Source organism: Neovison vison, chromosome 1, assembly GCF_020171115.1.
Source record: "Neovison vison isolate M4711 chromosome 1, ASM_NN_V1, whole genome shotgun sequence".
Lineage (NCBI taxonomy): Eukaryota > Metazoa > Chordata > Mammalia > Carnivora > Mustelidae > Neogale > Neogale vison.
Window position 1 is genome coordinate 222,113,617 of NC_058091.1, and position 12,315 is coordinate 222,125,931.

Consider the following 12,315-nt stretch of genomic DNA (forward strand, 5'->3'; position numbering starts at 1 on the left):
GAAATTTTAGAATTTTATGGATTTAAATGAACTGATGATTCCCTCATGAATCAGCATAAAACAGCAGTTTGTATAAAGAATTCTATACAGAATAAATTATTCTGAACACATACTGTTTAACAGTTTAAAATTTTAAGGTGGTCAATCTTAAACACTATCACTAAAAATGAGATAGTTTTGGTTGTGATGGTTTGCTGCACAATATTTAAATAATGTCAGTTATGAGAATGGGCCTTGACTATAAATTACTCAACAATATGTAAACTAAAAATGTCTTCTTCATTTCCTCAGAAGATTTAATTTTCCACTCAAATTTTAAAACCTTATCATTGCCAACCAAAACAAAAATTCTAACAGAGTTCTAACTTCATTTTAGTTTTCCAATATTTTAGAAGAAAATTATGAGTATATAATTAAAGTGCAAAACATTTTGTTATTAATTTTTTGTTATATAATCTATCATGTTATCTTCTTTGTTAACTTTCTTACTTAACTATGTATGTTATAAGAACAAAAAAGATTTTTTTTAACTAACTAGAGGAGAATAAATCACTAGTGCATGTAATACTTGGAACATTTGTAATATATCAATATAATGTGTAGACAGTTAACTTAAGGTTAGGTCACTAATCAATCCTTTTTTGTGGCTAATTTCCTTTTCCAAAATTACCTCTGTGTATCTGATGAGAGATAAAATAGCTGAAAATGTCACCATTATATCTATTTTATGTATTCCTTATTAAAAATAGAATGTGACTGAAAAATTGTCTGAAATTTTAAAAAAGTGTGCCAAAATTAGTATTTTAAAATAAACTATGAATAAAGGGAACACCGAGGCTCGTCTTAAGAAGCTGTTTGTCATTATTTTTTTTAGAGATTACAACACACATACAGTAAATGAATTTTATCAAAATACAGCACATTTCCTCTACTATATCCATAAAAATCAATTCCTATGTAAATAGTACTGAAAAACAACTAAAATGAGTTAAAATTTACAAAGAGTTGTTAAAGGGTTTCAATCAATATTATTAAAACTATACAGTACAATAACCAAGTGATAACATCTCGAAAGAAGTGCAATATTTGAGTTCACATCTTTTGAAAATTACTGCCTATTTATTCTGACTAGCAAGAAAGAGCGGGTTCAACTTTTTTTGCAAAAATAATGTAAATTGCCATTTTTGCTAGTCCTATAAAAATCTTAATTAACACAAGGTTGAAGAACAAAGCATAACAGATTAAAAATTCCAAAATTATATTTCTTAGTAATTAAAAATGAAGTGCAATAACTGAATATTGCTCTAATGAAAGGCTCCAGGTTAGCCTTGACTAAAAACAGTTATTGGTCTTCTGTGGCACTTTTTTCTGGTCCAAATAACCATGCATTAATTCTTACCATTGCATGTTATTCAAATTTTATTGAATTACAAGACAGAACAGAAACAAATAAAGTTAATGGTTTGGATAAACAAATTGATAAACAACTATGAAATATTTGTTACACTAATGAGGAACAAAGGCAGCTGGTGGTAAAACACTATTCTATTACACTGATACACTTAGAAACCCTTTAAAGACTCTGAAGTGTTGAGTTCACATTTAATGTTACCTTTAGGAACAGCCCTTTATTTGAATACCTTTACACACTGGTAGGCCTCAAGGACCCATCCCTTTGCTCTACAACTCTCCACAGCAATTCTCTATCACTGTGCCAATTTCACAAACTTACTTTGGTTTCCTAGCTCCATGCGTACTGTTTCCTTTTACTTTACCAAGGCAATGTGAGACCAAACAAATTCCAGAGGCTTTCCTAAATCTGCTTACACTTTGTGTTACAGCAACACAATCTAAAAACTGGCCATTTTAGTTTCATGTGCTGCTTAAAATAAAAATTATAAATTAAGATTAAAATGGAATACTAATTATAAAACAAGGACTACTATTTGCAAAAAAAAAAAAAATCAAGAGATTTCCATATCACAAAAAAAATGCATGGACATGCATCTACGTAAGAGTTAAAAATTTCCTGTGACTAAAAAATTAAAAATTGAATCACCAGTAGCAAATGTATTGTCAATGGCTATGACAAGAACAGATCCTGTAGAGCTCATAAAATGCAATTACCGTCATTTTATTTCTTTAAAAAGACATTACATTTTTTATTGCATTATTTTATTAATAAAAACACATTAAGAGCTTTTTCAATCTCTGCTTCCAGATTTTTATAGGAATTGACTGTTTTAATCTGGCCTTGGAAAGTGAACCCACCAGCACCACCTTCACCTACTCACTCTTCAATTCAATATGCACATAGCAAAAACCAACACTTCAAATCTCTTGCCCACATTAAAAACAAGTAGTTTCAGCAGAAAAACATTAATACGAGTTGAATAAAAATAAGGGCACAAAAGCTATGAGACAGAAAGCTCTGCCATCTGTCTCTGGGCTACAATCAAGGCCAACTAGAGCCTTGCACAGAGTTCAGTCATGTGTATGAAATCCAAAAATAAACCTACAATCTATACAAAAACAACATATGTTTGTTTTTGTAGCCTTGATTGCTATGTTTAAAAACCTAACAAGAACTTTTATATGGTATGAATTCACCAGTCTCCCCTATATACTGTACAGTGGTTCTTTCCCTCTGACCACAAGTTCCATTATTTCATTAATGTACAAATTTGAACATAATTTTTTGAGTCCTTCTTTACATATAAAAATAGTCAAAATATTAATTTCTCCTGCAAATATCTTCCAATAAATCTTGCTGCCTTCCCCCTTTTTTTGTCCACAATTCTTATGAGGAAACCTCTCGTACAATGATGAGTTCTACTGTGTTCTGGAAAGTTTTTAGCAAGGACACTGCTTGTCCATGTTCAATATTGATAAAACTGTAGCCATTAGCCTAGAGGAAAGAAGAAAAATGTCTTTAAGAAAAACATTTCATAGTAATTTATTTGCATGTGTACATTTAAATTTCTGCTGGTACTGAATAAACCTGGCGGAAAATAAGAATCATTCTGGAAATTTAAAACATGCAGACTCCTGGGCCTTAGCCCACATCTACGAAATTAAAAATCTCTGAAGGTGGGACCCAGGAACCTGTACCTTGTCTATGTTTTCAGATGATTCTTATGCAGCAACCCAATGTTAGGAAGCACCTGGCTAAAATACAGTGCCAGGTATGGTGTTCAATGTGTATGCACTAAAACATAAATGAGGTCACCAACATGCAAGGATACCAGAGGGCAAGGCCTACTCTTTCTATTGCCTTGGACCAGCAGGTAAACACTACACTTCTAATAATTTAGGCTTAACATTTATTGAGGTCTTACTACATACCAGACACATAGTTCTAAGTGCTTCACATTAATTAAATTCTTTAATTCTTGTAACAAACAAAAAGATTCTTTCACGTTCTTATTTTCAAAAAGTTAACATTCCTGAACTCTAACAAAATGCTAAGATATACTGAATATGTATTAAAAAATGTCCGTGGTTTTTCCAAGGTTCTAGGAAGAAATATGATCAACTATGAAAATATTAGGAAGTGGCCTATAAGAAATGCCACTATTTTCATCCACAAATATTTAGTGATAACCTTCACAAAAGGACTATTTTAAAAATCTGACATTTAATAATTATTTGATGAGAAAGCTGATCTTATAAAATGAAAAATTAAGAAAATAATAAAAAGATGTATCTTAGTTACCTGAATAATTTTATCCCCTGGTTGTAATAATTTTGATGCTGGTCCTTCAGGCTGTACCCTTGTTACAAATATACCCTTTAATAACAACAAAAAGATAAACACTTAATGAAAAACAGTATGCATCAATGACAGAATAACCAGGAACAATTTTTCTTTGACAGTATATAAATACTTGAATCATAGCACAAGTTTTCTCACCATCTTCTCTGAATATTGTTATTTTTGGTGCTGGTAATTCTGACTTGAGTATAATGACTTCTCTTAAAGTACAGATGTGCAGAAATGTAATAACCAAATTTAAAAATCACTTCACAATGTAATGAACATTTAAAACTGGGGGTTTAATTTGTTTTCCTCAAACAATTACTTTGAAGTGATCACATTTCAAAACAGAAATCTGAACAATACAGAGAGAAATAAAAAAGGTGGTATCTGTCTACATTTATATAAGTATCTGTTAGATTTTTACTTATGTACAAGAGACAATAGTGAATAAAATCTTATGAGAATCTCAAGGACATATAAACAAACTCACGTCGTCTTCAGGTCTGAATGGATTTCCTCTGCCCCCAACACCTCCTGATATGCTAAACCCAAGTTCTGGATCCTTTTCAACTCTCACTCGAATCTGAATTGGTATGAAAATAAACTATTACTAATATTTCAGAAAAAGCTACAACACAGTATTTAACTATAGGTAAAATATATAAAGATTCATCTAAAATAAATACTCAACTATATGAAGGGAAACCATGACATGGAATATTATGTTAATGAGTTAGTGAGTTAAAGGCACAGCTAGGATTATAAAGCATAGCTCCTAACTTATCCTATTGCTATTTTACAAGGATAGGCAACCGGTTACTATTGACGCTTTTTTTTTAAGGTATCATGGATTTTAATGATATGGAGCACACACAGTTACTATCAACTTATTGCCAGCTTCTATCTGTAAAACATCTAAATTACATAGTGTCACTGTTTACTGGGGGCTTCATAAGATATTTAAAAATCCCTGGGTGGTTGTTGGATATCAACTCATTTCCTGAACCCGTTTATATGCTTCCAAGACATTGGAACTGATGATAATTAGCTGATAATATTTTTATAACCACGCTATAAAAAAAGATCAAGAACCAAACTTGTTACAAAATACTCCTTTCCCCAGAGACTAAACCAAACGAACAAAGCGCATGTTCTCTACCTCACTTTCTAACAGTACTATTTTATCAATAAACTATAAAAACATGTAAATGTATGATTAGTCACTTTTTACGTACTTTGGAAGACTGAATTCTCAAAATAGTTTGGAGTCTAGTCAAATTTCAAACTCTCAGTATCAAACAACAATAGTAAACCATAATAGGCCAGTCACGTTTCATGGTCTACTATTCATATTCCTGAAGATCTAATTACTGGAGTCTCATCAAATGGTTTTTTATAAACAACCACCTTAGGAAAAAAAAAATCACATCCAAAACCCTGAATCCTATGTCAACTAATCAGAACACAGGGGATCATGGAGTCAAGTTAAACCATTAAGTTTGACACCGTATAAACTTAATATGAAACCAAACCTTTCAACAAATTGGTAAACCTATGTTAAAATTCTATATGGATTTATTGCTAATAGTTAAATATCCTATGAAGTACATTAAGAGCTTAGTTTCATAGTTCAAATATTCTTGATTATTCTTACCTCTTGCCTTGCCAGTTCATGGCCTTGTCTAGAAGGACAATGGGGCTGTGTATATGGAGGCTGGTGGGCCACCTTCAGCATCAAGTAATCAATTAGTTGTTCTCTAGAGGGATGCCTTGCCACAGAAGCCTGAGGAAGGGGGTGATGTATTTGACTATAATTTGCCTGAGGCCTGAGGGGCTGGCCCATCTGTCCATTAATCAAAGGCATCTAAGAAAAACATGAAGTGTCTTAAAATGACCAACAATAATCTCTCATTACAAATATCTGGATTTTCTTCTTGGAACATTATAAAGCACTAGAGTTTAACATTCTAAATCGCACAATATCAAGCCACTCACACTATTTCTTTCTAATTTTGCAGTTTTAAAAGAAAAAAGCTATTAATTCTAAACTTGCTTGAACACTTGCAGATAGATTTTCATTCTTTAAAGGTTTCAAATGAAAGGGAATACTTTAAAATTTAAAATTTTAACAGTTAAAATTATCTGCTTTTCTGTTCAATATGCATGGGCCTGTTTTTCTTATAGTAACCAAAAGTTAAAATGGTAATTATGTGAAAATTTTAAAATTTAAGCCCATTAAAAGGGTAAATTTTTCCATCTCACATATACACAGAAGATGCATTTGTTCATGTTTTCTTCTGAACAAAAGTAGCAATTTCTGTGGTAGGATTTTTTTCCTAATCTGACTCTATTTCCTTTTATTTCTTTCTTTCCAGAATTAACAAGTTAATGCTGCTATATGGTAGAAAACCAATTTACTTCTTGAGTGTGTGTAACAGTTGGCAACTTTTAAACTCTCTAAATGTTAGTTCCATAAACCAGTAATCACAAAATTTAAACCTTATAATTCTATTTTACTTTTTGCTAGCTACACAAAATATCTGAGATAAATATTTTGTTGTTAAAGAATTATCCCGTTTTGGGGCGTCTGGGTGGCTCAGTGGGTTAAGCCTCTGCCTTCAGCTCAGGTCATGATCCCAGGGTCCTGGGATTGAGCCCTGTATCAGGCTCCTTGCTCAGCAGGGAGCCTGCTTCCCCCCTCTCTCTCTGCCTACTTGTGATCTGTCAAATAAATTAAATAAAACCTTAAAAAAAAAAAGAATTATCCTTGTTTTAATGCTTCTCATCGTTTAGACTGAATCTGAATTTTACACTTAAAATCACCTTTGTGCAAATGTGGCTAATACTGTGTTATGCTAGTATGAGGAAACTATCTGAAAAATAAGTTTACATTTGGATTATAAATATTTGCATATAAAGAGAATGCTATATAGAAGGGGAGATATTTTTCAGAGATTAATCATTTAAAACTTCTTACTGATTATCAATAAAAAGGTGATCTTATTCACAAGTGAATTATAAAAAAACTGTAAGAGAAATATTGAAAATTAAATTATCCCAAAAAATTATCCTAAAATTATCCCAAAGTAGAAAAGTTTGGGAAAAGATTATGGTTATTGTTTCATAACTACATGCTCTTGTTATATGAATCTTGCTGAAGGAAACAAAGAAGTTAGGCTTTAGTGAACATTTTTACTTTAAAAAGTTATCTTTTTTGGTGAACCATGAGAGACTATGGACTCTGAAAAACAATCTGAGGGGTTTGAAGTGGCGGGGGGTGGGAGGTTGGGGTACCAGGTGGTGGGTATTATAGAGAGCACAGCTTGCATGGAGCACTGGGTGTGGTGAAAAAATAATGAATACTGTTTTTCTGAAAATAAATAAATTGGAAAAAAAAGTTATCTTTTTTACTGTGTTACACTTCAGAACTTAGTTAATTCTGGACTTTGGAAACTTACAAAGTTTCCAACTGGAGATTTCTAACAGAGCGCAAAGATATCATCACTCTATGCCAAATCTTACATTGGTTGGAGAAAAAGTGAATGAGGTACTCTATTATCCCTATATCTTTTTTTAAAAAATTGTGGTTGTTTACTAGTTGAACATGGTAGATTTGAAGCAATTATCTGGCAGGAGCCTTTAATTGGTTGTGTTGTCACTTTATTACTTCTGCACAATTCTGTGGACTGCACTCACTCTCTCCAAGCTTTTATCATTTACTCCTATGTGCAGATTCAATACTTTTCTTCTGGGGAAAATTTCCAAACAATAATTACTTCTGATCCATGCTAAGACTGCCTGATACACAGGTACAACTCTGAGTTGTACCTGACATTTTACATATATTAAGCTATATATATTTATATATATAAATAATACATATATTAAGCTATCATTAGTAGATGGCTCAGGAGAATAAAGTATGAAACAAACCAATAACCTTAACTACAAAATGCGATATTAAAAAGAAAAAGAAACTGAATAACATAGCTCAATTAAAGAAAAACAGAAAAAAAGGGTAACACAGAGTTATGTATGAACTTATGTTGTAGGGCTGGGTACCCACTCTCAAGAACAGTGTGGAAGTTTTTATAGACTACAGTAAGTATGCTTCAAAACTGTATTGGGCTATACTAGGAATATGGAATTAGGAGAAAGAACAGCTGAGAGAGAATATTAAAGTAAAGAATTATCAATCTGGTGTTGGTGACAGAAAAGTAAATTTTCTAAGTGATGCTTTAGTTACAAAAGCCATAAGAATACGATCATCATTACTCTACCACATACAAAAAGTCTTCCAAGGTGATTTCTAATTACACTTAAAGTATTTTAAAACGCCTTTAATAATAGTAAAACATCCTCAAATGAAGAATTTAAGACAGGTTCATCTTTAATTCTCCAAAAGGTTTGCTATCAGGATGCTAAAAAGCCTCGGACTGAAACAATAAAATAAGCAGATGATAGTAGAGAAATAAAGTAAAAACAATAAAATAATTTTCCACAGTGGAAAAAAAGCATTGACTAAACTAAGAAATAACAGAGTAAAAATCTATTTCATATTTCCTAATTAGTTTTTAAAAATCTTTACTAATCAAGGAGGAAAAGTCCTCAAAACATTATTTTCACTGTTAAGCATAGTTATTTCCAGTTCAAAAGCTATAAAACAAGTTCAAAGAGATGTCTTCATTTATTTCCTGAACACCTACTTTCATCAAGCTGTCTGGAGGAACATCTTTGTGACTAAGTGTAGCTGACGAGTAGTTCGGCTGTCCTGAAAGGAATATATCATCTTGACAAGGATCTCCTGGACAGGATGTCTGGGGATGCTTCAAATGAGGGGAAAATACAAAGTAAACAAATAATGCTCTTTCAGATGTGAAACCAAAATGATGATGATGACAATTGAAAGGAGAGTAGGAAAAAATATTATAGGTAGTGGAAAGATGAAGAACCAAGTCAAACATTATGATCATAACTGCCATCAATACTAGTACCTTTATGATGGACATTAACTAAACTTGTTGTAATCATTTCTTTACATATATATATATATATATATAATCATTATGATGTACACTTTGGACTAACACCATATGCTATGCCAATTATATCTCAATAAACAGGAAAAATATCTCAGTACATTCCACACTGTTAAGCTATTTCTTCATGATGTATTTAGTTTTATTTATAGTAATACCTAGCTTTTAACAATGTGAACAATTTAGTTATTAATAAAAGTTAAAAGTCCCAAATTTTAAGAGCAACTAAAATTTACTCCTGTTTAGACTACAAAAAGTTTTTTTTCCCTTAAAAAAAAACCCCAAAACTGCTATTCTTTTAACAGCACAGTGCTCACCGAGATTTTCTTATTAATGATGGGCAGTACCAATAAACACACAGTCTTCTAAAATTCACTTTAGCTTAATTCTATCACACTAGTACTGGACAGCTCAGTAGTTTTAACACCAATGTTTTGATGAATTTTTTAAAAATTAACTAGAGTTTGTATTTTTGTATGTCAATAATATCCTTATAGTTTGTCTCACTGATAGCTTTAGAGAAAAAACAAACTCAATTAGCTCATTGTCTCTGAATATATATATATATATATATATATTTTTTTTTTTTTTTTTTAAAGATTTTATTTTATTTATTTGAGAGAGACAGTGAGAGAGAGCATGAGCGAGGAGAAGGTCAGAGAGCGAAGCAGACTCCCCATGGAGCTGGGAGCCTGATGTGGGACTCGATCCCGGGACTCCAGGATCACGCCCTGAGCCAAAGGCAGTCGTCCAACCAACTGCGCCACCCAGGCGTCCCACTGAATATATTTTTTTTATAATATGCTAGGAAGCAAGATGCCCATACTTTTCATTTTAATTTAGTTCTAAACACACCCAGCTATATTTTTAAAAACTGAAGGGACTGTGATAAATAGCACTATTGTTACTTTCAAAACAATATGTGGCTAGCAACACAGCTATGTATACACTACATCATCATTTTGAAAAATAATCTGAAATCTACTTCATTATGATATGCCACAGGAGACCCATAAGCCTAAGGGCTTTGTGACTTAATCTTAGAAACTTGATCTGCAACAGAGCTATCATGTGCAGTTTAGTTGCTGGTTCAAAGCACTGATTAGCATTTTTAGATGCTATGAATATTTTGCCTATCTTCCCAATTTTTGAGATGTGCTTTCGGAATGCACAGTAATCAACTTAGGTCATAGCTTGAAGTTTAAATTCAAGTCTGAATATATAACCTTATCTAGTTTTTAAAAGAACAAATATATTATGAATGAAAAAGCAAAATGCAACAAAGTCAAAGGCTATGAGTTCAAGAATAATAAACAAAAAATATCACTGTTTAAGAGTTTGGAAAAACAATCGTTCCAGATGACAATAGAGATTATTTGAGTTAATAAAAGCCCCTGGTCTTCACTCTGTGGTTTCAGCTGGAATGAGTACCAGAAATTCAGGGCTTAATAGCTATCTCTCTTCTCTCTCCATTTCAAAGTGATAAATTACAAAACAATTGCTAGAAACACAGAAACAGATGGCACAGCAAGAAAGGTGAGGTCCAGCCACAGCAAAGTGAATCCCGGAGACCACTCTTGTCCTAGAACACAACAATGCAAAGCCAGCAGTGTATTAAAAAGGGGTTGGTGATAAGGACCCTTGGGATAAGGCAAGGATCCAGAAGTAAGCAGAGTCAGTATGGAAATAAAACTAGGGGAAAGAGACAAAATAATGTTGTAGAAGAAGAAAAATCTTTTCAGAATGGAAGGTAAGGGGGAGAAATAAATATTTATTTATAGGCCATGCTACCACCTTAAGCTGTTATGAAGAGAAAAATCTTAAAATAGAGCCATACCAGAGTTGTTCAGTTCTTTCTCCTTCTCTGCCGTTCTTATCACCTACCCTTAACTTTCATTGGAAGAATAAACCTTCCTTCTTCATCATTAATGACTACGCTGAAACATGTATAATAAAGGAATTGGGTTTTGCCTTTTCATTGGTACTTATTACAATTTTTCCAGCCTTGTATTTAATCATATTCAGTGAATTGTGATTAAACTTACTTCCAGGTAGTGATTCTCATTTGCCAATTCTAAATTACTAAACTAAAAATTATTCTTCCCCACAACACTTCTGTGTACTATATATATAGCACAGCCTTCAAACTTGAATTTTGGAGACTAACAAATTTTATTAAGCGAAAACACCACAAAGCATAATAATTAAAAAAAACACAACACTCGGTTATTTCAATTGCTCATCCCTATTTACATAAACAAGAGTATATTACATCCTTAGCTTATAACCAAAGAAACTTAAGCGATAAATACTAAATCAACTTTGCAGGGAGTTTCAGAATTAAGCCATGGAAGAACTAGAAGGTAATCAAGATATCTAACCCGCCATAAAAACATATTTTCTAGAAATGTGAAAACAATAAAATGTGGGTTTTTTTTTCTTTTTCTTCTGTGTACTAAAAGTACTGGTCTACTGCAGGTACTCACTCGAAAAATGTGCCCACCAGAACCTCTTCCGTCTGCAACACTCAAGGCAAGGCTGCCTTGGCTGCCATGCAGATCCCTAGAGCTGCCATAGTGAAAGTTGCTTACAGCAGTAAAATTGGAATTAAAGGACCTTGACAGCATGCTCTGAATAAAGAGGGGATAGATTTAACAGAGATTAGTGTAGCATGCAAAATTCACAAGACATGTTATGTACAAAGACGTATTTATAAGTAACCCCAATACCACGCAGGAATATCATGCATCAAATTTTAAGAGCCACTGCAAGAAATTGGCACTATTTACCATATATTTACATGACAACATACACATATACACATAAAGTACATGTAAATCCAACCATTCACATGTTTAAACACTAAAGAAGAAAGTAAAAGCAAACTGTTGCTTTTATGATGCTATCATTTCCTTTACTCCTAACTCATCTTATTAGAAGTTTGTCAGAAAAGAGAAACTGATGCCATACCTAGACGTATGTGTACATATGTAGTTATATATGGAACACAAGCTAATTTTTTTATAAAGATACATTTTACCAACCAGTTATTTCTAACTTAAACTGGATTTCTAGAGTCTGCTTCGTTTTATAGAATTTTATATCATTATTAAATAAATGGAGCATTTAAACATACATACATTCATAAGTCTGCAAAACACACCTGGCTCCTGACCACTATAATTTCTAAAAAAAAAAATATTCCCTTAGAAATTCCCTTAGAAACATGTCTAAGGTAATTTCTTAAAAAAATTCCCTTAGAAACATGTCTAAAGTTAGAAAAAAGTTGAACATATACATAAAGTTTTTGGATATAACAGAAGGCTCCCACTGCTCTATAGTTAACGGGAAAAAAGTTAGACAATGTACTTGTAAAAATGGTTTCTCCCATTCATATAAATAGATAATTAAGATTTCATTTTAGAGTTAGTGGCATTTGCTGCTTAAACTTGGAAGAACCACTGATGAAATCCTTACACTGATGAATCCCTTATCACCAACCCTAGAGCTGCCTGA

At 32.4% G+C, this 12,315-nt stretch overlaps 1 protein-coding gene across 13 annotated transcripts in view; it reads right to left on the bottom strand.

Annotated features, from left to right (window-relative positions):
• Positions 1–843: 843 nt before the first annotated feature.
• ERBIN (erbb2 interacting protein) overlaps positions 844–12,315 on the bottom strand; it is a 128,675-nt gene continuing 117,203 nt past the window's right edge. For 3 of the 13 annotated variants that reach the window (XM_044267887.1, XM_044267879.1, XM_044267978.1), the window contains exons 22-27: positions 11,286–11,429; positions 8,467–8,586; positions 5,415–5,624; positions 4,251–4,343; positions 3,716–3,790; positions 844–2,908 (exon numbers count right to left, since the gene is read on the bottom strand). In XM_044267887.1, coding sequence (XP_044123822.1) covers positions 2,801–2,908; positions 3,716–3,790; positions 4,251–4,343; positions 5,415–5,624; positions 8,467–8,586; positions 11,286–11,429 — 750 coding nt within the window. In that variant the 3' untranslated portion in view covers positions 844–2,800. The remainder of the gene's footprint in view (positions 2,909–3,715; positions 3,791–4,250; positions 4,344–5,414; positions 5,625–8,466; positions 8,587–11,285; positions 11,430–12,315) is intronic. The other 10 variants (XM_044267946.1, XM_044267936.1, XM_044267895.1 and 7 more) reach the window with 9 other exon arrangements.